Source organism: Schistocerca piceifrons, chromosome 9 (assembly GCF_021461385.2).
Source record: "Schistocerca piceifrons isolate TAMUIC-IGC-003096 chromosome 9, iqSchPice1.1, whole genome shotgun sequence".
Classification (NCBI taxonomy): domain Eukaryota; kingdom Metazoa; phylum Arthropoda; class Insecta; order Orthoptera; family Acrididae; genus Schistocerca; species Schistocerca piceifrons.
In genome coordinates this window covers 217822143-217848592 of record NC_060146.1, presented here as the reverse complement: position 1 = coordinate 217848592, position 26450 = coordinate 217822143, and the positions used below count along the sequence as shown (strand labels likewise).

General features: G+C 39.1%; 1 protein-coding gene across 1 annotated transcript; it reads left to right on the top strand.

Moving 5' to 3' along the window:
- The first annotated feature begins 1 nt into the window (after nucleotide 1).
- Nucleotides 2-23162, top strand: LOC124716976 (V-type proton ATPase subunit D 1). The gene is made up of 6 exons (XM_047243578.1): nucleotides 2-130; nucleotides 346-463; nucleotides 553-700; nucleotides 1947-2162; nucleotides 17541-17619; nucleotides 22228-23162. Exons 1-6 carry the CDS (start codon nucleotides 90-92, stop codon nucleotides 22376-22378), a joined length of 753 nt encoding a protein of 250 aa, XP_047099534.1. The 5' UTR covers nucleotides 2-89; the 3' UTR covers nucleotides 22379-23162.
- Nucleotides 23163-26450: the final 3288 nt, after the last annotated feature.

Here is a 26450-nt window from a genome sequence, read left to right as displayed (position 1 = left end):
GCACAAATCGAAAGTAATGCCTTCCCTTCTAAATTCTCTGCTGCTGTCAGCTGACTTCGAAGATAGTTGGTTTGTGTCGAGAAGCAAAAATGTCTGGAAAAGATAGAATTCCAATATTTCCCTCGCGAGGGTATGTATACAGACAAAATTTTTGTTAATAGATTTTGTAGCTACACTGTAAAGAACTTTGGGCTATTCATTCAAAATGTGTCGGAAAAATTAGTTTCCACATGGGGGGAGTGTCCTTTTATAGAATTGGGTTACCATTAGAGTGTTCTTTAACAGTTTCAAATCTTCTAAATGGGTAGCAAATAGACGGCCTTTATAATAATTCGAATTTTACAGAGCGCAGATGTTAATGAAAGCTAGACTAAAAGGAGCACAGAAAGGCCACAGTTTACTGAAGAAAAAGGCAGATGCTTTGCAGATGCGATTTCGGCAGATTCTGGGGAAAATTATTGAGGTAATGTGTTCTGCTTATACCACAAATAATTAAGAAAGTTGTAATTTTTATATGTACTGTTCGGATATTTTATGTGGATTTATTTTTAGACTAAGACGCTGATGGGAGAAGTGATGAAAGAAGCTGCCTTTTCATTAGCTGAAGCAAAATTTACTACGGGAGATTTCAACCAAGTTGTCCTGCAGAACGTAAATAGGGCCCAAGTAAAGATTCGCACAAAGAAGGACAATGTTGCAGGTAGGACAGTTTTTTTTATGTTGTAGCTATAGTTCGGACCATTTTCAGATTGTTCGAAGAGATAAAGAATACCATCAGTGTAAATAACATGACAAATAAATGAAAGAAAACGTGGTTTCCAAGACTTGTGGGATTGAGGTAATGTGTAAATTACACACGTACCAGATTATGGGTTACCTGGTGACGCCATAATATGTCAACAGTTGATTATATGTTTCAAAATATGGTCACGGCTAATTTTAATCCTATTTCTTTTCAGATATTATTGGAAACAGATCTTGTATTTGAATACAGTTTGAACTGACGTTGCAATATTTCTTTTGGATCCAGGGTGTAACAAAAAAAGTGTGGTCAGACAGACAGAAAATATTTCACACACTTAGAGGAAGAAATTATTATAGGGACATGTGCCCTGGAACGCTTTATTTCCATGTTATGTTTCATTTTCTACTTTTCTTCGTAATCACATTAATCGTGGAAAACGCACACAGAGAGAATGTACCACATTACATGAAAAGTTTTCTTACATGGCATGTTCAAAGTGCTCTCTTGGTTACTTTTAATTAGAATGTACAGTAAGGTTCACTGTCAGTGTTTGTTGTCACAGTTGAATGAAGGTAATGTTGACATGTAACTCAATTCATTATTTTAGCTGACATGTGGCAAAATACATTTCTGTACCAGCATCAAGCATGTAGCATCAAGTGTTTAGTAGTCACCACAGACTGTGCAGACATGTACCGTAAATTGTTTTAGAGTTCATGATTGATTTAGTTTCCAGCACAGTGTAATGGAAGTGTACTCAAATTCTGAGATGGCAGATGCTCATTTGTTGAACAGATTAGCAGATGGTAATAGTCATGCCACTCAACATTTTGATTGGGATAGATTCCCAGAGTGATGATGCCTCAACAGGAGAACTTTTGAAGCAATTGATCATGGCTGCATGGAATGTTTAACCCAACTACTCACCACTGGGGAAGGCCCGGAAGAACAAGGACAGAGCAGAATTTGTCCGTGATTAATGTGTTGAAGAATTGCTTAAACTGAGCTGCTTTTGGACCAATGGCCATATAAAATGTTTTCTTTCTTGGCATGTGAGGAATGTTACCAGAAGGTTTGGCCATGCCTTTTTGTTACTCTCTGTAGAAAATAATGAATTCATCAGTGGTAGAAAATTGTTTAGGATAAGCTTCATAGTAGATAAGTCTTGTACATAGTTATACCATACTTAATTTTGTTGCAGGTGTTATGTTACCTGTATTTGAAAGTTATCAAGATGGTACAGACACTTACGAACTGGCAGGTCTGGCAAGGGGTGGTCAGCAACTTGCCAAACTCAAAAAGAACTACCAGAGTGCAGTGAAGCTGTTGGTTGAATTAGCTTCACTGCAGACATCTTTTGTTACTCTTGATGAGGTCATCAAAATAACCAATAGAAGAGTCAATGCTATTGAGCATGGTAAGTGACATAATCAATACATATTAGTGAGGGGACTATTGTATGGGCTAAATGGAATGGTATGAACACTTAAGTTGTCTACAGATTTGTTCTCAATGACTGAGAGGGTACAGAGAAGAGTGTAAAAGATAATTAACAGTGAAGAATAGTTTGTCAGGGACAAAAACAGAAGCACAAACTGGATTTCCTATGATGTTTCTGGAATCTATGCTGTTGGTCTGGAGGAAGTAATTTTGTTTGAGGTACCTCATTGTGTTTGAACTCAGAATACATTCTAAAGTTCTGCAACAGAAGAATGTCAATGATACTGCAAAATAGTTTTGGTGATCAGTTCTGCTATCCTTGTAGACTGTTGTAAACTGTGCTGTATTCAGTTTTTTGGTAATGAGATTTACGAGGGGCGTTTGAAAAGTCTGTGCAGAGACCGAGAGATGGCACCACCGGCACGTATCGAGGTCATGTATAGTTAGTAGCATCTTTGGAAAGAATGCACACCAAGTTTCAACAATATTGGTCTACTTTGTATTTGGCTTTCTTGTGAATAGAGGAAGTCGAGTGATTGTCAAAAAATGGACGAAAAAGAATTTCGTGTGGTGCTTAAACATTATTTTATGAATGAATGGCAGAACGCCTCAGGAGACTAATGAGAAGCTTGATAAACATTATAGTAAGTCTGCACCTTCCATTTTAACAGTTTATAAGTGGTTTCAAAATTTTTGGAGTAGTCATATGAGCACAAGTGATGCTGAATGTTCTGGACGCCCTGTGGAGGTTACGACTCCAGAAATCAATGATAAAATCCATGATATGGTGATAGATGGCAGAAGAGTTAAGGTGCGTGAGATTGCTAGTGCTGTTGGTATCTCCAATGAACGGGTACATAATATTTTGCATAAACATTGTGACATGTGAAAGCTATCCGCAAGATGGGTTCTGCGATTGCTCACGCTTGACCAAAAACGGAATTGTGTGAAGTGTTGCAAGGATGGTTTGCAGCTGTTCAGTAAGAATCTGCAGGACTTTAAGCGTCGTTTCATCACGTGGATGAAACATGGATACATTACTGTACTCGTGAGACCAAACAACAATCTAAATAATGGGTTACCAAGGGAGAATCTGCACCAAAAAAGGCGAAGACCATTCCTTTGGTCAGAAAGGTTATGGCGACTGTCTTTTGGGATAAGCCTCATTGACTAGCTGGAAAAGGGTAAAACTATTACAGGTGCATATTATTCATTGTTATTGGACCATTTTAAAACCGAGCTGCAGAAAAACACCGGCGATTGGACCACAAAAATGTCCTTTTCCATCACGACGATGCACCAGCACACATCTCACCAGTTGTGGTTGCAAAATTATTCGAAATAGGATTACAACTCATTTCACCCCCCCCTCCCCCCCCCCCCTATTCTCCAACTCGTTTCACCCCCCCCCCCCCCCCCTCTATTCTCCAGACTTGGCTCCCTCGGACTACTATTTGTTCCCCAATTTGAAGAAATGAGGAGGTGATTGCAGCAACTAATAGCTATTTTGCAGACCTGGACAATTCCTATTATTTGGAAGGGATCAACAAACAGCATTGGACAAATTGTATAAGTCTAAAAGGAGACTATGTCGAAAAATAAAAATGGTTTACCCCAAACTCATAAGTAGTTATTATTTTTGCACCGACTTTTCAAATGCCCCCTCATATAGTTTATTTTATTTTATTTTATTTACACGTCTAGTTCTGTAAAACCAAATTGAGGAGCGAATCTCCAAGGTTGTGGTATGTGTCAGTACATGAAATTGCAACATAAAAATGATAACAGATAAAATAAAATGTTTATGAACCCAAAAAAAGTCAAGCCATAAGTTTAAGTAAACGCAATCAACAATATAATGTAAGAATCAGCTTAATTTTTCAAGGACTTCCTCAGCAGACTAGAAAGATTGACCCATGTGGAAACTCTTCGGTTAGGATTTGGAAGCACATGGATTACTCGTTAGATTTTTGAATTCGTGCGGTAGCTTATTGAAAATGGATGCAGCCGTGTACAGCATACCTTTCTGCACAGTAGTTAATAAAGTGCGATCCTGATGCAGATTGGATTTCTGCCGAGTATTAACTGAGTGAAAGCTGCTGCTGCTTGGGAATAAGCTGATATTGTTAACAAGAAACGACAGTAAAGAATATACATATTGAAAGGCCAATGTCAGAATACCCAGACTAATGTCAAGAGGTTCGCGAACTTACACCACTTATTGCCCATTTCTGAGCCAAAAATATCCTTTTAGAATGGGAAGTGTTACCCCAAAATATAATACCATATCACGTAAGTGAATCAAAATAACCAAAGTAGACTAATTTTCGTGTCAAACAGTCACTTACTTCAGATAACGTTTGAATAGTAAAAATGGCAGTCTTCGAACAAGATCTTAAATGTGGGCTTTCTACTACGGTTTACTATTTGTGCACACCTAAAATTTTGAACTGTTCAGTTTCACTAATCATGCGACTATTCTGTGAAATTAAAACACCAGATTTTGTTGAACTGTGCGTTAGAAACTGTAAAAACTGAGTCTTTTGTGATTTAGCATTAGTTTATTTTCTACAAGCCATGAGCTTATATCATGAACTGCACTATTTGAAACAGAGCCAGTGTTGTGCACAATATCCTTTACTACCAAGCTAGTGTCATCAGCAAACAGAAGTATATCACTTATATAAATAAGGAACAGGAGAGGCCTCAACACTGATTCCTGTGCTCCTCCCCTCCCCCCCCCCTCCCCCCCCTCTCCCCCCCCCCTCTCCCCCCCCCCCTCCTCTTTGACTTTACCTCACTCAGACCCCACATCACAGCCATTTGCAACACTGTGAATAATGACCTTTCGCCGTCTGTTGTTAAAGTAAGAGGTGAACCAGTTGTTAGTTACTCCCCGAATTCCACAATGGTCCAACTTCTGAACCTTAGTTAAATCAAATAATATTCCTAGTGTTTGAAACCTTTTGTTTACCCCATCTAGTACATCACAGAGAAAAGATAATATAGCATTTCAGTTGTTAAATGGCTTCTAAAGCCAAACTGTACATGTGATAGCAAATTGTGATATAAAATCATCAATTATCCTTGCATACACAACGTTTTCAATAACTTTAGCAAACACTTATGGCAGAGAAATATGTCTAAAATCATCCCTTTCTCCTTTTTTATTGAGCAGCTTTACTACTGAGTACTTTAATCGTCCACGAAACTGACTATTCTTAAAGGAAAAATTATAAATATGGCTGAGTACAGGGCCAACATGTGCAGCACAGTACTTTAATATTCTGCTAGATACTTCATCATATCCAAGAGACTCCTTAGTCTTCAGTGATTTAATTATTGACTCAATCTCCACATTGTCTGTGTTCCAGAAGAGTATTTCAGACATCAATCTTGGAAAGGCATTTGCCAAGAGAGTTACATGATTCCCTGTAGAAATTAAATAAAAATGTATGATTCCCTGTACGCCATCTACACATTCGATCAAATATAGGCCTAGTTAGATTCGTATGTCTGCGTATCCAACACCTCGGGCGTGCAGCTGAAACTTCCGGTACATCCTCATCCGACGATATACAGACAATTTCCTCCGGGGTTTCCACATCCGACATATCCGACGCATCCACATCCTCTTTAAATGAACGATATGACAATCTGCATGTACGACCTCCAAACGTGAAATTAACGCCTCATCTCCAATACTAAACTCATTCGATACAAATATTACCAAGCCACGGTGTTTAATAACCATTCCCGGCTTATTCTTAACATTAATGGTAACAGGCCGTTCTTCGACAATACGCTTCAATATAGACGCATATTGCCGCCATCTAGACCATTCAAATTCTTCAAAAACAACAACATTATGAACACCTGCATCATAGCCACCAAATCGAATTCGGAACAAAAGGGCAAATACACATGTTGCTTTCTAGAAACAATCTTTTCAATCAATGTAGACTTGCCGATATTTGTATCGCCAAATAAATACAACTGCTTTTTACGAACCTCCGTGGACCGAAAGGCCTTGTTATACCACCGTACCACGCGGCCCGCCCAGCCATTATAATTAAGATGACACTCGCTCAAAGACTGCACAACCAAATGATTAGCCTGAAATGAATCAAAATACTTCTCAATGAAACGAATACGTGACCAATTGTTAACTAAAAAAGGATCAGTATAATCGATCCTACTAGTTTGGTCGGCCCACCTATGCAACCTAACGTTAAAAGACAAACTTGAATCATTACAATTAGATATTGGTACAGAGTCATACTTCGTTATATAAATTAAAGCCGACTTGCGGCTCCTGCAATGTTGGACATCGAAAACTCCACTAATACTACCAAACATAAACTCTATACCAGACCGAACTACTTGTAAATACATTTTATCTTTGAGCTTAATATTTTTATTTAATTTTTCTCCACACGAGAATGAGCAATGTGTCACAGTGGTAAGACACTGGACTCGTATTTGGGCGCATTCGGAAGGAAGACGGTTCAATCCCGCGTCTGGCCATCCTGATTTAGGTTTTCCGTGATTTCCCTTTATCACCTCAGGCAAATGCCGGGATGGTTCCTTTGAAAGGGCTCGGCCGATTTCCTTCCCCATCCTTCCCTAACCCGAGCTTGTGCTCCGTCTCTAATGACCTCGTTGTCGATCGGACGTTAAACACTAATCTCCTCCTCCTCCTCGTATTTGGGAATACATCAGTCCATCCACCTAGAGTTATGTTTCTGTGATTTCTCTACATTGATTAAAGCAAACGATGGGCTGATTCCTTTGAAAGGGCACAGGCAACTGCCTTCCACATGCTTCCCTAATCCAAATATGTGCTCTGTGTCTACCATCTCGTCGTCAACTAATTGCTAAACATTCATCTTGAGGTCCTTCCTTACTGTGGGAGAGCATCACAGAATTACTGAAAATCGTGACTTGGCAAACTCGTGAAGATGGCACAAATTAATCCTGTGAAAGCCTGCTTACAAAATTGCAACTGCAAGCATTAAGTGAAGAATCCAGATATATTCTTCATGCTGGTACGTATTATTCCTGTAGGGATCACAAAGAAAAGATTAGGTTAATTACAAGGTACCAAGCAACCCAGCCGGTCGGTGTGGCCATGCGGTTCTAGGCGCTTCAGTCTGGAACCGTGTAACCGCTACGGTCGCAGGTTCGAATCCTGCCTCGGGCATGGATGTGTGTGATGTCCTTAGGTTAGTTAGGTTTAAGTAGTTCTAAGTTCTAGTGGGCTGATGACCACAGATGTTAAGTCCCGTAGTGCTCAGAGCCATTTTGAACCAAGCAACCTAATTGTGTATGGTGAAGGGTACTTCGGGTACCAGTATCCGATCCCTACTTCCCTATTCCGTTCACAGATGTTGCACAGAAGAATGATTGTTCGTAGACCTCCATATTAGCTCTAATTTCTTGAATTTTCTCGCTGTGGTCATTTTGTGAGATATAAGTTGGAGGAAGTAATACACTATGTGATCAAAAGTATCCAGACACCTGGCTGAAAATGACTTACAGGTTCGTGGCGCTCTCCATTGGTAATGCTGGAATTCAATATGGTGTTCGCCCACCCTTAGCCTAGATGACAGCTTCCACTCTCACAGGCATACGTTCAGTCAGGTGCTGGAAGGTTTTTCTCGGGGAATGGCAGCCCATTCTTCACGGAGTGCTGCAGTGAGCAGAGGTATCGATGTCAGTCGGTGAGGCCTGGCACGAAGTCGGTGTTCCAAAACATCCCAAAGATGTTCTAAAGGATTCAGATCAGGACTCTGTGCAGGACTCTGTGCAGGCCAGTCCATTACAGGGATGTTATTGTCATCTAACCACTTCACTACAGGTCGTGCATTATGCAGAGGTGCTCGATCGTGTTGAAAGATGCAGTCGCCATCCCCGAATTGCTCTTCAACAGTGGGAAGCAAGAAGGTGCTTAAAACATCAATGCAGGCCTGTGCTGTGATAGTGCCACAGAATACAACAAAGTTCCATTGGATTTCCACATTGTGTACCATGATTCGTCACTCCTACACAATGTTTCTTTCCACTGTTCAATCATCCAAAGTTTACACTACTTACACCAAGCAAGGTGTCGTTTCACATTTACCGGCATGATGTATGGCTTATCAATAGCTGCTCAATCATGAAATCCTAGTTTTCTCACCTCCCACCCACCTGTCATAGTACTTGCAGTGGATCCTGATGCAGTTTGGAATTCCTGTGTGCTGGTCTGGATAGATGTCTGCCTACTACATATTACGACCCTCTTCAACTGTTGGCAGTCTCTGTCAGTCAACAGACATGGCCAGCCTGTACACTTTTGTGCTGTGTACGTGTCCCTTCATGTTTCCACTTCACTGTCACATTGGGAATAGTGGACCTAGGGATGTTTGGGAGTGTGGAAATCTCGCATACAGACGTATGACACAAGCGACAGCCAATCACCAGACCACGTTCGAAGTCCGTGAAATCCGTGGAGCGCCCCATTCTGCTTTCTTACGATGTCTAATGACTACTGAGGTCACTGATATGGAGTACCTCGCAGTAGGTGGCAGCATAATGCACCTAATATGAAAAACATATGTTTTTGGGAATGTCCAGATACTTTTGATCACATAGTGTATGTTGTCTGATACTTCCTACATAGTACTCTCAGAATTTCAATAGTAAACCTCTCCACGATGCATAATGCTTCGCATGTAACATCAGCCACTGGATTTTGTTAAGCATCTCTGTAACACACTTCTGCCAACTGAATGACCTCATGATGAAACATGCTGCTCTTCATTGGATCTTGTCTAAGTCTTGTATCCGCCCTGCATGGTAAGAATTCCACATTGAAAAACAGTACTCAAGAATCAGTTGAAAAAGTGCCTTGTAAGCCACTTCTTTCATGGATGAGTTACATTTCCTTAAGAGTCTTCCTATGAGTCTGTCTGGTATCTGCTTTTCCTAAAATATGTTTTATGTGGTCATTCCACTTAAGTTTGATCTGGATAGTCACTCCAAGATATTATGTGGTATATACTGTTTCCAGCAATTTGTCATAAATAGTGTAGTTGTATACTAATGGATTTCTTCTCGTATGAATGCACAGTATGTTACATTTATTTACGTTCAGGGTCAACCGTCGTAGCCTACGCCATTCACCAATTCTCTGCAGGTTATTTTGCAAATATATATTGCCTCCTGGTATTGCTGCTTTCTGATTGACAATGATATTGTAGGTGAATTGTCTTAAAGAGCATCTGATGGATTCCACTAGATTATTTGTATACAATGTAAATACTAACAGTGCTGTCAAACTTCCTTGGGCTACTTCAAAAATTACCTTTACATTTGTCAATTTTATTCGGTTAAGAATGATGTGTTGAGTTCTGTCTGAAAAAGGCTCGAATCCAGTTGAAAGTGAGGCCCAATAAGTGGTAAACTCCTCTCTCTCTCTCTCTCTCTCTCTCTCTCTCTCTCTCTCTCTCTCTCTCTAAATGACAGTACAGGATTGTATCAGGTGCCTTTCTGAAGTCGAGGAATGTGCCATCAACCTGAGTGCTGTTGTCTATAGTGCTGTGAATGTCAAGTAGGCATTTACGCAGTCATTCATGCTGTGCTCCATATGTGAATGGAACAGAAGAAAGTCTTATACGTGGTGATATGGGAGGTACTCTCTCACATGTATTTCACAGACACATATTTTTGTGACTGATTTTATTCTGTTGTATGGGAAAAGAAGCTCCCCTCCACACATTGCTCCACAAGGAGAGTATCAGCAAGGAAGGACTGAGTGCCAGCTATTTGGTGGGGTTTCCTATTACATAGTTCAAATTTGTTTATAAATTAATGAATGCATATAATTGTACATACTCCTAAAATTTAATATCAATTTTTCACAATACGAGGAAAAAACTGAATGACTGAACAGTAATACTGTATAATAGTGAGTTTCCTGGTGTTCTGTCGAGTTGTTGTTTCCATTTTATGCACAGTATTTTGACAGCTGACCCAGCCGTTCACTTCAGGTTCTCTGGACTGCTCAATCCAAAGCTACTTGGTCATGGAATGAGTCAGCATGTAGGCAAAAGAATGGATAAAGTATTTAAAAAAAAAAAAAAAAGAAACTGAGAGGCCATAGAGTAAATAAGGCATTACAGAAAATTTTCTCAGCTACTATGAGTAACTTTTGTTCGTAATAGGAGTTGTGTGCCACAGGTACAGCTTCCAACTTAGATTTGAAGAACGGGAGTTTTATCACTCAGTTTTCTCAGTCCTGCCAGAAGCCTATTGAAAAAGAAGCCTGCTGAATAGTCCACATGTGTCTCTATCTTGCTTAAGGCACTGTTGTATATGTCCAAGTTATCTTTCCGTAAAGGTTGACTCTTGCAGTTTCTTCTGAGTCGATCAGTAAAGTCTACAATTAATCACCTGATGCGGCATATGTACAGGGGTGGAAGAGTTTGGATTCTGAGACACCTCAAAAACTGCCTACAAGAAGTTTGTGAACTGACACCACAGATTACTCCTACTGTCTGTTTATGGACTAAGAAGCTGAAAATATTCTTGTTGAGTACACAAAGTTGCACTAAAATACACAGATGGAAAAAAAATTTGCGACACCAAGGAGTTGTGAGATGTAAACAAAGCTCGGTAAGCAAGTTTCTACATCTGAAAGATGATATCTTTTCAAATTTCACATCTAGTGACGTAGGTGTGGTACTAGAAGCACCACTATGAGAATTTAAATCAGGTTTGCTTTAAGTACATGCTGTAACAGTCATGAGCATTAGTTACCTCTGAAAGTGGACGTGGTGAATTGAAGTTTGTGAGAAATGCCTTTAAGGTGACAAAGATGCCATTATTGACACCTCACTGTGTTTGAACGAGGTCGTGTAATAGGGCTACGAGCAGCCGAATGTCCCTTCCGTGGTATTGCAGAAAGACTTAGCAGGAATGTGGCCACTGTACATGATCGCCGGCAGCAATGGTCACGGGGAGATACGGGTACGAGAAGACGGAGCTCCGGATGGCCGTGTGGCACTACCGAGGAAAGAACACTGTGTGTTCGGCATATGGCTCTGGTGCATTGTACTGATCTGCAACAGCAATTTGAGAAGAAGTTGGCGACATAGTGACACAGAGATGTGTTACAAATCGATTACTTCAAGATCAGTTGCGAGCCAGACGCCCTGTGGCATTCATTCCACTGACCCCAAACCACTGCTTAAGCGAGTGCTCATTGGGGGGCAAGGCAGAGGTCAGTTGTATTTCCTGATGACAGCTGTTTCTGCCTCGGTGCCAGTGACGGATGTGTGTTGGTTACAAAGTTACAATCTGGGGTTCAATTTCATATACAGCTCCAATGCCGTCACAACCACTGTAATCGTCCCTCTATCGACTGACCAAGTGGAATATGCGTGGAACTCCTACCCATAAACTGACATCTGGTATTTGTACAACACATGTACATGTGTGTTTGCATTCAACATTCTGGTGGCTACACTTGTTATTAATGTACCAAAATTTCACATTTGCAGTGACATATCTTGCAGTGTTACTCACTTACATATGTTAGCTAGACAATTGGGTTCCCAAAATTTCATTGCTCTGTGTTGACGATTTCTCGGTGTTGCGATTTTTTTCCCCAGTGGTGTGTAATACCATACAGGGTAACAGAGCGAATGTAAACAATACAAACCAACCTTTGAATTTCAGTGTCAGAGACAATGGAGATCATTCTTACAGTGAGATAGCAACATTCAGTTTCTCCATAAGATCGCGAATGTGATTTTTTCGGGAAAGTCTCTCATCCACCTTCAGCCCTGAAAATTTAAAACAGCCAACTTCACTGACTATCTCACGATCTTTAGACAATAAAACTGGGGTTCTACAAGAGTTCAGTATCATAAACTGTATTCATCATGTTTTGTTACGATTAAGGGTTAATCTGGTCTCTGAAAGCCACATGCTGCTATTACTAACTATCCTATTAGGTACATCATTTAAAGTACATATCCAATCTTTAACAATAACACTTTGATCATTTGCAAAAAGAAATAAATAAATAAATAAATTTGAATCACCTGTCATGTGTAGTGACAGATCATTGATGTATATCAAGAAAACCAATAGGCCCGGATCAGCGCCCTCACCCCCACCTCTTGCCATTTCATCCGACACATTCAAATGACCCCAGTAGATTATGATCCCCTTTTCCTTGTTTGTGGACACAAGAATAGAACCTTCAGATATGAAATGAACTGTTGTTGAGCTAGTTACATTAATCCCATAATGTTCCACCTTCAAACTTCCTGGCAGATTAAAACTGTGTGCTCGACAGAGACTCGAACTCAGGACCTTTGCCTTTTGCGGGCAAGTGCTCTACCATCTGAGCTACCGAAGCACAACTCACGCCCGGTCCTCACAGCTTTACTTCTGCCAGTATCTTGTCTCCTACTTTCCAAACTTTACAGAAGCTCTCCTGCGAACCTTGCAGAACTAGCACTCCTGACAGAAAGGATACTGCGGAGACATGGCTTAGCCACAGCCTGGGGGATGTTTCCAGAACGAGATTTTCACTCTGCAGCGGAGTGTGCGCTGATATGAAACTTCCTGGCAGATTAAAACTGTGTGCCCGACCGAGATTCGAACTCGGGACCTTTGCCTTTCGCAGGCAAGTGCTCTACCATCTGAGCTACCGAAGCACGACTCACGCCCGATCCTCACAGCTTTACTTCTGCCAGTATCTCGTCTCCTACCTTCCAAACTTTACAGAAGCTCTCCTGCGAACCTTGCAGAACTAGCACTCCTGGAAGAAAGGATACTGCGGAGACATGGTTTAGCCACAGCCTGGGGGATGTTTCCAGAATGAGATTTTCACTCTGCAGCGGAGTGTGCGCTGATATGAAACTTCCTGGCAGATTAAAACTGTGGGCCCGACCGAGACTCGAACTCCACTGCAGAGTGAAAATCTCATTCTGTGTTCCACCTTATTCAAAAGTGTTTGTAGGTCCACATAATCAGATATATCTGTTAAATAAAAGAGAATATCAAATGTCCTCAGCGTATTGTTTATACCTGTTAGTGCCTCTAACACAAAAGAATAATACCATTTTCTGAGGATACTCCTTTTGTGCACTCACACTGTGAGCCTCGCTACAAAATGTGTGTACTGGGATGTTCCAGTACTTCCTTATACATTGCTTTCTCAAAAGCTTTTGAAATCACTGATAGCAAAGAAACTGTCCAGTAACTATCTAAATTTGGTACCTCTTTCTCCCATTTGTGGACCAGTTTCACTAAAAGGTATTTGAATCCATCAGGAAGTTGACCACACCTGGGGGACATTGTAAGGGGCTGAGTACATTAATCTTCATTATCCTACCTAAAAGTTAATCATATCAATGAGAGTCTGTACTCTTTAGTGGTTTAATAATTGATTGTTTCATCTTCACTTATTTGCTGTAGCTGCATGTGATATAATTGTCCAGGAACACCAGATTTTTAGAGTGCTGCATAATTATCTGTACGAATAAAATTTTGCTTTAACTGAACAGTTTCATTCCCACAGGAGATGTGTAATATGTTGAGCATCCACATTCTGCCCACATAACTCTTTCACAATTGGCCATATAGTTTTAATTTTGTTCCGAGAGCTATCTATTCTCTTGGAGTAATGATTTATTTTAGCCTGTCTGATGACATTCTTCAGCACACAGTCTACTGTGAAATAAAATTCTGTAGCTGGGCTGTGACTGTCCTGTCTATTATGATGCTGCTCCCATTTCCTCCTGTGTGGCATTTTACTGTCATTAGTTATCCAAAATGGTTGCTTAATACAGCTGCTTCTCCGCCTGCAATTTTTAGTGGAAAAAGGTTCTCAGAGAAAGTGATAAAGGTTTAGCAGAAATATGTTCTGTTTGTCATTTAATTTCTCTTTATTGTAGACTTCTTGCCTTTACCCTCCAATATTGGCTGTAAATCTCTACAATGGTCTCTAAATAATTTGTTTACTGATTTGTAGTGTGATGCTATATCTATTAAGTTACTGTCTATAATTGTGCTACTGTTTGCCTGAACTTTAGTTGGAAACCATACTGTGTGTACCATTTTGTAAGATTCAAATAAATTCATTAATGTCCTTTCCTATGGAGAATCAGCCACAAAGTTTATGCAGAAATTCCCACGCCAGTTAACTTCACAAATCTTTCTTAAGAACTGAGCCTAGCACAACACCAACTCTGACTCTGAACTGGCAGATCTGTAAAGGCCTACATCTAAATGATTTTCCTTGAAAATTTAGACTTCCTTGATGTACAATCTTCAAATATTTGGTCCTCACAAAGTTTTGATACATCAACTCTTTTGAATGAAACATTACATTGCCATAAATGGCCACTCCTCACTTCTGCTACAAACTCCTCATCTTGAAATAAGGTGTACCCCTCCAAAGAATGCATCAGTATATTTTTTCTATATAAATGATGATCAGAGATACAAATCATGTCAGAGTCAATATGTATTAGCAGTTCATCTACTTGACCTCTAATTTCCTTAATATTTTGGTGAAACAATTTTACTGAGTCTTCTGATATGCACTCCCCATTTACTGAACTGTCTTGCAGCATTAAAGGAGCATTCCTCAAGAAGGTGTACAACATATCTGACTTCTGTGCATTATCAGAGGAATTTGGCCTTGAGTGAACCCAAACCACCCACCCCTTCTCAGGTGTAGGCTGTGTATCCTATAGCTAGACCTGTTGATGCCCTCAACTGGCATCCTTGCAAAGTGTGCCAAGTCAGCAGTCATTGGCAGCCTCTGAAGACCCATGTTAACATGTCCTGCAGCACTCAGTACCGCAACAACACTTATTATCGAAAGTACAGTCATATGGAGTATCGAATGAATTTTGTGACTGGGTTAAGGATTTCTTGCTATAGTGGATGGGCCGCATGTTATCTTGTATGGAGAATCATTTGATAGATATGAAAGTGACTTCAGACTTGCCCTAGAAAACTGTGTTGAGGCACTTGCTGTTCATGTCGTACATCTGTGGTCTGGCATAAAACATTAATAGTAACCTCAGACATCTTGCAGATGCAGTTATACATACTGAAGTATATCTGAAAATTTTCAATCAAATGTTGGTAAGATTTCAAAGTTGCACAAACATTGACAACTTATTTTAAATATCAAGAATGAACATGAGAAAGGTATTATTTTATAACTACGAGGTGTGTTCAAAAAGTGAGGTGACTTTATATTTTTAAGAAAAAATATTTATTAATTCATCAGTATTCCTGTTGTCCCCTTCAAAGTAGTCCCCCTGAGATACAATACACTTGTGCCAATGCTTCTTCAATCCTCGAAGCACTTCTCATAAGCACTTTTTGGTACAGCCATGAGTTCTTCCAGTGAAGAAGTTTTTATTTCCTTAATTGTTGAAAATCTTCGTTCTTTCATAGGTCTCTTCAGTTTCAGGAATAGGAAAAGGTCGCAGGGGGCCAAATCTGGTGAATATGGTGGCTGTGGCATGATGTGTTGTTTTTGGCCAAAAAATCTCTAACAAGCAATGATGAATGAGCAGGTAATGCGAAAGCCATGAATTGTTTTTCCACAATTCTGGACATTTTTTGTGTATTGCTTCTCATAAATGGTGCATAACATCAAGATCACACTCCTTATTGACCGTACAACCTTGAGGCAAAAATTCACCACGGTAATTGGGGGGGGGGGGGGGGAGGGGGGGGGGGGGAGGAATAAAAAAAGTTAACAAAACTTTGACATTTGGTCAAACTTGGCATGCTTTTTTTGATCTCGGTTCTCCGGGATGTTTCCATTGGGATGGCTGGGCTTTCGTTTCAACATCATAACCATAAACCCATGTTTTGTCACCACTTATGACCCTTTTGAGCAAATCAGGATCATCATTGACATCATTCAAGAGCTCCTGAGTGATGCTCATGCAATGGTTATTCTGGTCAAAATTTAGATGTGTTGGAACAAACTTCGCTGACACACATCTCATGCCCAAAACGTCCAAAAACATTGCATGACACAACGTCTTTAGCAACTTCTCTTATGGTAAATCGACAATTTTCCAAAACAATTTTTGTTCACAGCTTCGACATTATCATCTGTCGTTGGTGTGCTGGGGTGTCGAGAGGGAGGTTCGTCATTGGCATCTTCTCGGCCAGCTTGGAAGAGCTTGTACCACTTGTAAACTTTATTTATTTATTTATTTTTTAGAGCAGACTCACTGTATGCCTCTGTCAAAATATCAAGTGTTTTAGAGCACTTGATTCCATTTTTCACACACAATTTGCCGCAAATCCTTTGCCCCATTTTTTTATAAAACGGGTCTAACCTTACCATATGTCTAAAGCAAACAAGGTATGCTGTACACCTGAAACTGTGAACATATGTTTGGGACATGTGTACCAATATAACAAAAAGAAAAAAGATTGATAATCGTACTTACATTGCCCACGCGATTTGAAAAGTCACCTTACTTTTTGAACAGCCCTCGTAGAATATCACTAAGTCAAAACTGGTATCAGATAACTCGCTCACATATGTGGGTGTAACAGTTTTTAGGGATATGAAATGGAATGATGACATAGATTCAGTCCTAGGTAAATGATTTGGCAGACTTTGATTCACTGGTAGGATACTGGGAAGATGCAATCAGCTTACAAATTAGATTAAAAAAGAAAAAATTAATGCAATGTATCTTCAACTGTATCGGACTGTTACCAGTAGGGCTATCATGGAATGTAGACTATATACAAAAGAAGAGAGTGCATAAGGTCACATATTTGTTTGATCCATTAATCACTGAACAGGCAGACACTTGAAGATAGAGTCTGACCTTACTGCAGAAGTCTACTTATGAAGTATGAGTGTTAAGTGAAGAATATGCAACAATACCACCACCCCCAAATTATGTATTGCTCAGATAGGGACTACAAAGACACAATTAGGCCAATTATAGCATACCCAGAGTAATTTATCTAATTGTTCATCCTGTACCTCAATAGCAAATGGAACAGAAAGAAGTGCTGCTCAGTGGTACAATTGGAAGTACCCTCTGCCATGCACTTAACAGTGCTGTGGAGAATATGTATGTAGATGTTCAAATATTTTTTAAAAAATAATTAAACTTTCTCAGCAATTTCTGCATGTAGTTCATGTCCTCTGAATGCTTTGGTTAATAAAACAACTTATTTTGTCATTCATCGCAGACAAAAACATTGACTTAAATAGGGACTAGCATTATTTATTTATTCTATTTTTGGTGTATTCTTTGATGTATTAATCCACTAATGATTAATATTAATCTTTCAGTAATTATTCCACGCATTGAACGTACACTTGCCTATATAATATCTGAACTGGATGAATTGGAGAGAGAGGAGTTTTACCGGTAAGCAAATTATTGTGTTCTCTGTATATGGTGCATTTGTCTGTAAACTGAAATTATCAAAGATTCCTGGAAAAACTTAATTTTATTTGGGAGCAAGTATTTACAAATAGAAATAATTATTTTCATTGTAAATGTCTGTTGATACCAGAAATAGACATCATCAAACATGTATAATGTAACCGTACATGGATGATTGGTTGTTGCCCAGGTAAATAACAAGTTATAACAGAGTGGACACATGGGCAAGTTATTTGAGTAGCTCAGATCAGTACCTATGATAGTGTTGACTTAAGAATAAAGTTGTAAGCTTTTTTTAGTGTGTTTTCTCCATTCTTTTCTCTTCTAGAATCATGTTTAGGAGGCACTACAGCTAAAGTGAAACATAGGCAATAAGAGCATTGTATGTGATATAGTTGCCCATCTTTCAGATGTCTCTTAAAACTTATTGGGATTGTCACACTCAGTTCCAGCCTTTTCTTAATGTTATATTTTATTATGAACAGTAACAATGAATTCACAGGAAATGTCATTTACACAATTACACACATAATAATCTCCACAGAAACTGAAGCATACCTTAATGCCACGTCTCCTACAAGTTAAGATTAGCTCGTTTCATGGTCATAGTCACTTAATAGCTACATGGCAAGTAGCAGTGTTCATTCTACATGGGTTGCCTATTGTTTCATATGTAGTTAACTGTTGTTCTTTTACTGATGTCAGGAGTGTCGTGTATATACCACTCTGCAAGAAGTAGCTAAACATCGCCTGTTTTATTACTGAGGACCTATCAGCTTTTTTCAGTGTATTGGAGTTGAATGAGTCAGAATGCCGTCTGCAAAGAGAGCTTTCTTTTTTTTCACCTTGGCCGATTCCACTCTCTGAAGATTCTCTTTCATGGCCTGTCCTGTCTCAGAGGGTGGGATTATTGTTAGTTGGGAGCTCCAACATTAAGCGCATTATGGGGCCCCTTAGGGACTTGGCTGACAAGAAGGGAAAGAAAACCAATGTGCACTCAGTGTGCATACCGGGTGGAGTCATTCCAGATGTGGAAAGGGTCCTCCCGGATGCCATGAAGACCACAGAGTGCAGCCAACTGCAGGTGGTTGCTCATGTCGTAACAGTGATGTGTGTCACTTTGAATCAGGAGAGATTTTATCTGGTTTTGAGCGGCTAAGAGAAGTGGTAAAGACTGCCAGTCTTGCTTACAAGATGAAAGCAGAGCTGACCATTTGCAGCATAGTCGACAAGACCGATTGCGGAGCTCTGGTACAGAGCTGAGTGGAGGGTCTGATCAGAGGCTCAGATGGTTCTGCAACCTTGGAGGCCTCATATTCCTCGACTTGGGCCAAAGGGTGGTTGGGTTTTGGGTTCCGCTGAATAGGTCAGGTGTCCACTATAAGCAGGAGGCAGCTACATCGGTAGCAGGGGCTGTGTGGCATGGACTGGGCGGTTTTTTAGGTTAGAGGGTCTCAGGAAAACACAAGAAGGGCTTCAGTCACAAAGGGTGCAGGCCGAACACAGGAAGAACATAGATACAGGAACCATTGGTATAACAGTTGTAAATTGTCGTAGCTGTGTTGGGAAAGTACCAGAGCTCCAAGTGCTAATAGAAAGCACTGATGCTCAAATCGTTATAGGCACTGAAAGCTGGCTGAAGCCGGATATAAGCTCAGCTGATACTTTTGCAAAGAACCTAACGGTGTTTCGAAAGGATAGGCTAAACACGGTTGGCGGTGGCGTGTTTGTCGCTGTTAGAAGTAGTTTAACTTGTCGCAAAATTGGAGTAGATACTTCCTGAGAGTTAGTATGGGCAGAGGTCATTGTTGGCAACCAGTATAAAATAATAATTGGACCCTTTTACCGACCTCCAAATTCAGATGATACAGTTGCTGAAAGTTTCAAAGAAAACTTGAGTTTGATTTCATACACGTACCCGACTCATACGATAATAGTTGGTGTTGATTTTAATTTACCCTCGATATGTTGGCAAAAATACATGTTTAATTCCGGAGGTACACATAAAATATCATCCGAAATCGCGCTAAACGCATTCTCTGAAAATTATTTCGAGCATTTAGTTCATGAGCCCACACAAATAGTAAACAATTGTGAAAACACACTTGACCTCTTAGCAACAAATAATCCTGAGTTAATAACGAGCATCAAAACTGATACAGGCATTAGTGAACACAGGGTTGTCATAGTGAGATTGAATATTGTAACCCTCAAATCCTCAAAAATAAGCGAAAAATATACTTATTCAAAAAATCAGATAAAAATTCACTTGACACCTTCCTGAGAGGCAATCTGCACAAATTCCAAATTAATAATATAAATGTAGACCACATGTGGCTTGAATTGAAAGAAATATTACCGGCAGCATTTGAGAGATTTATACCAAATAAATTAACAAATGACAGAACTGATCCTCCTTGTTACATAAAACTGGTTAGAACACTGTTGCAGAAACAATGAAAAAAATATGCCAAATTTAAACAGATGCAAAATCCCCAAGATTGGCGATCTTTAACAGAAGCTCAAAATTTTGTGCGGACTGCAATGCGAGATGCCTATAACAGTTTCCACCATAAAACTTTGTCTCGAAACCTGGCAGAAAATGCAGAGAGATTCTGGTCGTATGTGAAGTATATTAGCGGCAAGAAACAATCAATGCCTTCTCGGCACGATAGCAGTGGAGATACTATCTAAGACAGTACTGCCAAAGCAGAGTTACTAAACACAGCCTTCCGAAATGCCTTCACAAAAGAAGACAAAGCAAATATTCCAGAATTCGAACCGAGAACAGCTGCCAACATGAGTAACGTAGAAGTAAATATCCTCGGAGTAGTGAAGCAACTTAAATCACAGCAAGCAAGTCTTCTGGTCCAGACTGTATAACAATTAGGTTCCTTTAGGAGTACGCTGATGCATTAGCTCCATGCTTAACAATCATATACAACCTTTCGCTCGACGAAAGAACCGTACCCAAAAACTGTAAAGTTGCACAGGTCACACCAATATTCAAAAAAGGTAGTAGGAGTAATCTACTAAATTACAGGCCCATATCATTAATGTCGATATGCAACAAGATTTTGGAACATATATTTTGTGTTCAAACATTATGAATTGAATTGCCTCGAAGAAAACTGTCTATTGACACACAGTCAACATGGGTTTAGAAAACATTGTTCCTGTGAAACACAACTAGCTCTTTATTCACATGAGGTGTTGAGTGCTATTGACAAGGGATTTCAGATCAATTCCGTATTTCTGGATTTCCAGAAGGCTTTTGACACTACCACACAAGCGGCTTGTAGTGAAAAGTGTGTGCTTGTGGAATATTGATCCATAAAATTTTGAGGTGTGCAGCCGCATGTGAAGATGGCTGGACGGTATTCAGCCAAAATATTAGAAGTAGTCAAATATATGCGGCTGCACACCCGAAATTTTATGGATCAGTATTTGCGTCGCGAAAATATGAAGATGCACATTATGGAATATCGTCTCAGTTATGTGACTGGATATGTGATTTCCTGTCAGAGAGGTGACAGTTCGTAGTAATTGACAGAAAGTCATCAAGTAAAACAGAAGTACTTCTGGCATTCCTCAAGGTAGTTTTATAGGCCCTTTGCTGTTCCTTATCAATATAAATGATTTGGGAGGCAATCTGAGAAGCAGTCTTAGGTTGTTTGCAGATGACACTGTCGTTTATCGACTAATAAAGTCATCATAAGATCAAAACAAATTGCAAAATGATTTAGAAAGATATCTAAATGGTGCGAAAATTGGCAGTTGACCCAAAATAACGAAAAGTGTGAGGTCATCCACAGGAGTGCTGAAAGGAATTCGTTAACTTCAGTTACACGATAAATCAGTCTAATCTAAAATCCGTAAATTCAACTAAATACCTAGGTATTACAATTACAAACAACTTTAATTGGAAGGAACACACAGAAGACTGCATTTTATTGGCAGGACACTTAGGAAATGTAACAGACCTACTAAGGCGACTGCCTACACTACGCTTGTCCATCCTCTTTTAGAATACTGCTGCACGGTGTGGGATCCTTACCAGATAGGACTGACAGAGTACATCAAAAAAGTTCAAAGAAAGGCAGCACGTTTTGTATTATTGTGAAATATGGGAGAGAGTGTCACAGAAATGATACGGGATTTGGGCTCTACATCATTAAAAGAAAGGTGTTTTTCGTTGCGACGGAATCTTCTCACGAAATCCAATCACCTACTTTCTCCTCCAAATGCGAAAATATTTTGTTGATACTGACGTACATAGGGAGAAACTATCACCACAATAAAATAAGGGAAATCACAACTCGTATGGAAAGATACAGGTGTTCGTTTTTTCCAAATGCTATACGAGATTGGAATAATAGAAAATTTTGAAGGTGGTTCGATAAACCCTCTGCCAGGCACTTAAATGTGATTTGCAGAGTATCGATGTAGGTGTGTGGATGAATGAGAGAACTAATTACTCAAAATAAATTTTTGTACTAATTATAGTCAAAACTTGTGTACTGTCTAGATTTTTAATCGGATTATGTTAAGTATTTTTCCTTGTGTTCCAATGACTGTTTAATGTTGTAGGTTGAAGAAGATTCAAGACAAGAAACGCATTGCCAGAGCCAAGGCTGAAGCTAAAGCCGAAGCACAGAAACAGGCATTACTGAAGGCGGGCCAAGATGTCACCTACACTCCGAGTCTACTGGATGAAGGAGATGAAGATATCCTGTTCTAAGCGTTAGGTACCATGTGGTGGTTTTAGGTGCATTTCTTATCTGTGTAAATATTTACTACTGTATCTTACATTTTAATGTAAAAGAAAAAGTTCTTTGTCAGTAGGTTTAGGCTTTCATATGTTGACATCAGTAATATGGGTACAAAACAATGTAAAATATATTTAATGTCCCGTTAGCAGACAGCAAAATTGACCGGTTGCTTTCATTTATCCATTCCGTATGTCCACTTATATATTCAATACTGAGATTCATTAAAGTGATACCTGTTCATTGACTTTACTCGGGGATCTTTGAAGGTGGAAGAGTAGGTAAAATGGTTAGAAGGAAGTTTTGTAGAACAGTATTAAAATAAACCTGTAGTTGAATTGATGAACTGTTGAAGTGATAACATGTAAACTGAAATTTTTGTTTCAGTGGCTAAAGTATAAGTGTAAAGTTGTAATCCTTAAAGATTTAAACAGTGCTGAGAGCATTTTTCTGTTTGAAAGTTGGGTGCTACTGCCATGTAATATTTTAGTCTTTTGTTGTGTGTGTGCGTATGTGCAACTTCTAACAGTTTGGCAGATGGCTGTTACTCTGTGTTACAACACAGGACAATTCCAAAGTCCGTATGCAGACTGTATCTTATGTAAATATTCATTTTGGTGAAAAAATTTCAACAAACATCTCATTGTGTCCATTGTAAATATGAAATGTGGTCTAATTGTAACATTCCATCAATGTGAACACTGTATATAATGAGTTTAAATAGCTTATTGCAAGATAAATTATCTTAATGTCAAATCTGCATTCTGTGTTTCCAAAATAGAAGAAATTTCAGAAGCGTAAGCAGTTTCACAAAAAGCTGCAATAAAAAACCAAAGAAAAAACATTATTTACTAGGTAGCTGCTCCATCATAGTGGATAGATGCTAAAATCAGTAGTTGTATGAATTGAAATTTCCATCCTCTGGAAAATGGGCTTTTCTTAATTAAAGCAAGTGTCAGTCAGGACAGAATCTAAAATGGAGACACCAAAGTATATAAAAAGACAGACTCAACAATCAACACAAACGTGTATTTCTAAAATTTATCTTTATTTATCATATTTGGTATTTTTGCATGTCTGCTACTGTGTGGTAAGTAGATTTCTTTCTAAATTATGTCTTCGGTTGTTTCCAGGATGAGTCATCTACTCTGCAGCAGAGCATGTGCTGGTTTTATGAACTTTCTGGAAGATTAAAACTGTGGGTTCAAATCCCGGTTCAGAAACAGTTTTAATCTGCCAGGAAGTATCATGTTAGTTGAAGGGTTCTCATAATAAATAGTGGAATGAGCAAAAGCAACCAATAACAGTGCTAGGAACAGTTGAGTAATCAATTAGAAAATTAACAAGAAGTTGCACACCATACCACCATCTTAAAAGTTTTCTTGCCAAAAATCCTCCTTTGTGATGTTGTTGAACTTGCGCATCACATTGGCATCAATGTCAGTTGTGTCGCCGAAGTGTTGACCCTTTGTGTAAATCTGTGCACTTTTTTCTTTGTGGTTTCATACTGATAATGCCAAGTTTTGTCACATGTGGTGATTTTTTCCAGAAAAGATTTGTCCACATTTTGCATTTCAATCCAGTCAGGGCAGGCATTCACACGTCATTTCTGTTCGGGAGTCAAGGTGTTTTGAAAAACATTTTGAAGAATGTCTTGATCACTTAATTTAGAGATCTTGCTCCATTGCAGTTTGTGACACAATGGCATTGAAAGACATTGTCTGCACGTCCCACTACTTAACACTCCCTGCCCACATCTGAATGGTCAAATGCACATCTGTTGTTTACAGTTGTTAGTTTTAGCCCACCATAGTTACTACATGAACATCACGTACAAATGAAGAATACTGTAAGTCTTGGAACTCTTTTGAAGGATGGTGTATTTGATGCTGATTTCAATTTGGGGATACTTTAGTGTATAGATTTTATCATGTATATTTGTCTTCATTTTCAGACTTTTAGAAACTGTGTATTGTTTGATGATTTGTGCTACATAGAAAGTCCCTGGAAAAGCAATGAGCTCCATTTTTTTCCAACTTGAATGACATACTGCAGGTCATACATATTCATTATTAAACATTAATTGCTGAATGTATACCTACTGTTGTCCATAGTTATAATTATTCAAAGTAATCATAGTAAACATAGACAAAACTGCCATCTTGTTTTGAAACTGTCATTAAGCACATTATTTGTTATCAGAGGTAGCCAGACGTGAAAAGATGGGAATGATAGTGAAGCTATATGATCCATGTGAATGGATTCAGTATCTGAAACTGTTCGAAAGCACACAGCTATTACCTCTCCTTGTGCCGAGCATGTTCATAAATGCATACCATGTAGACTTTGGCTGTACAGGAAGCAGTAACAAAACTGTTTAAGTCCTTAAAACACAAGAGTGACCTATGTTGGTGAATGAAACACAATGTATGTGGTCTTTTAAATTAAAAAGAAAACAGACAGGAAAGAAGGATATTATTGAAGGTCTTCCTGTAGATTGCATTTTTCACAAGCATCTCTCTCTCTCTCTCTCTCTCTCTCTCTCTCTCTCTCTGCGTGTGCGGGTGTGTGCGTGTAGGAGTGGAGGTGTATTTTTAGTTTGTTGACTGTCCTTGGTGTTCCATTCCAAGTGATCACCTGTAACTGAACCTTGGTGTTTTGTGATTCTTTCACTAGTTAGTTACATGTTCCATAGATCTTTTGAATGTTTTTTTTTTAAATCGAAATGATGTGGAATGAGTCAGTTTACAGGGTATGTATACATAATTTGTGTTAACATTAATGAATGCATTATTATTTTTACTCCTACTGATGCGACTATACTTAATTTCTTTTTTCTGGAAACCAGTGTTTAAGTAAAAATAGGAGTTATCCAGGAAAAATGATTTTAAATTAGATTTATAGTGTGCTGTGCTATCTGTCAGACATGTTATGTTACTGGGCAAATGATCAAAAGCTTTTGTTACTGCATATTGAACTCCTTTCAGAGCCACTGGCAGCATTAATAATGGGTAATAAGTCATTTTCCCCTCTAGTTTTGTAAGGTATGTACACAATTGTTCTTCTCAAATTGTTTTGGATTATTTATGGCGAATTTCATTTGCAAATATATGTATTGGGACAGCCCAGTTAAAATGCCTAGCTCCTCGAAGAGGTGCCAACATGACATCTGCGGGTGAACATCACACATTAGTCTTATTGCTCGCTTTTGTGCAATCAGTACCCAAGAAGATTATTCCATAAGATGCTATTTAGTGTAAATATGCAAAATGTGTCTGGAGGTTAATACTCTTTTCCAAGATTAGCAATTGTATAACGAGCAAAAGTAGCTAAACTTGATTGTTCTTCCAATGCAAGTTTTCATCAGTATGTACACTCAAAAATGTGGAGCCTTCTGCTCTATTTACTGACTCCTGCTCATGTGCAACATCAGTTGTTGGTACAACTCATTTGTTGAACAGAACTGAATTAAGGATGGCCAAGAAGTCATCAGTTGCCAGTTGGTGTGCTATGTTTACTTTATGGTGCTGCAAATGTGCTGATCAAATGTGGCCTCGGCAACACAGCAGATACAGACAGCAATGTTCATTTAGGATGGACTTATTTTTCCAGTGTCGCACTTTACTGTGGCATTTTGACTGAAAATGGAACTTAGTTCTTTGTGCACTGGTGTCAGCTGTGTGCCCATGTGGACTGGAATATCCATGCCTTCCACTGGCATATGTGCTCATACTAGATACTAAATCACCCTCTCATTTGGTAACAAGCCAGACTGAATTATGTACATGTTCTGTAAAGACACCTACAGGGTTAGACAAAAATATGGAAACACCAAAGACACTACACATTACCATGCCTAGTATGGTGCAGAAAAGCTGGGCATTCATAGCAGCTTTCAATCATCTCATAATGGATAAATGCAAGTCCTGTATGTTCTTCAAGAGAATCTCATACTATTTTTCATCCAAATAGTGGGAACTTTAGGTAACAATGGTAAAGATGGATAGCAAATCACACACCCATCTCTCTAAAATAGACCACAAA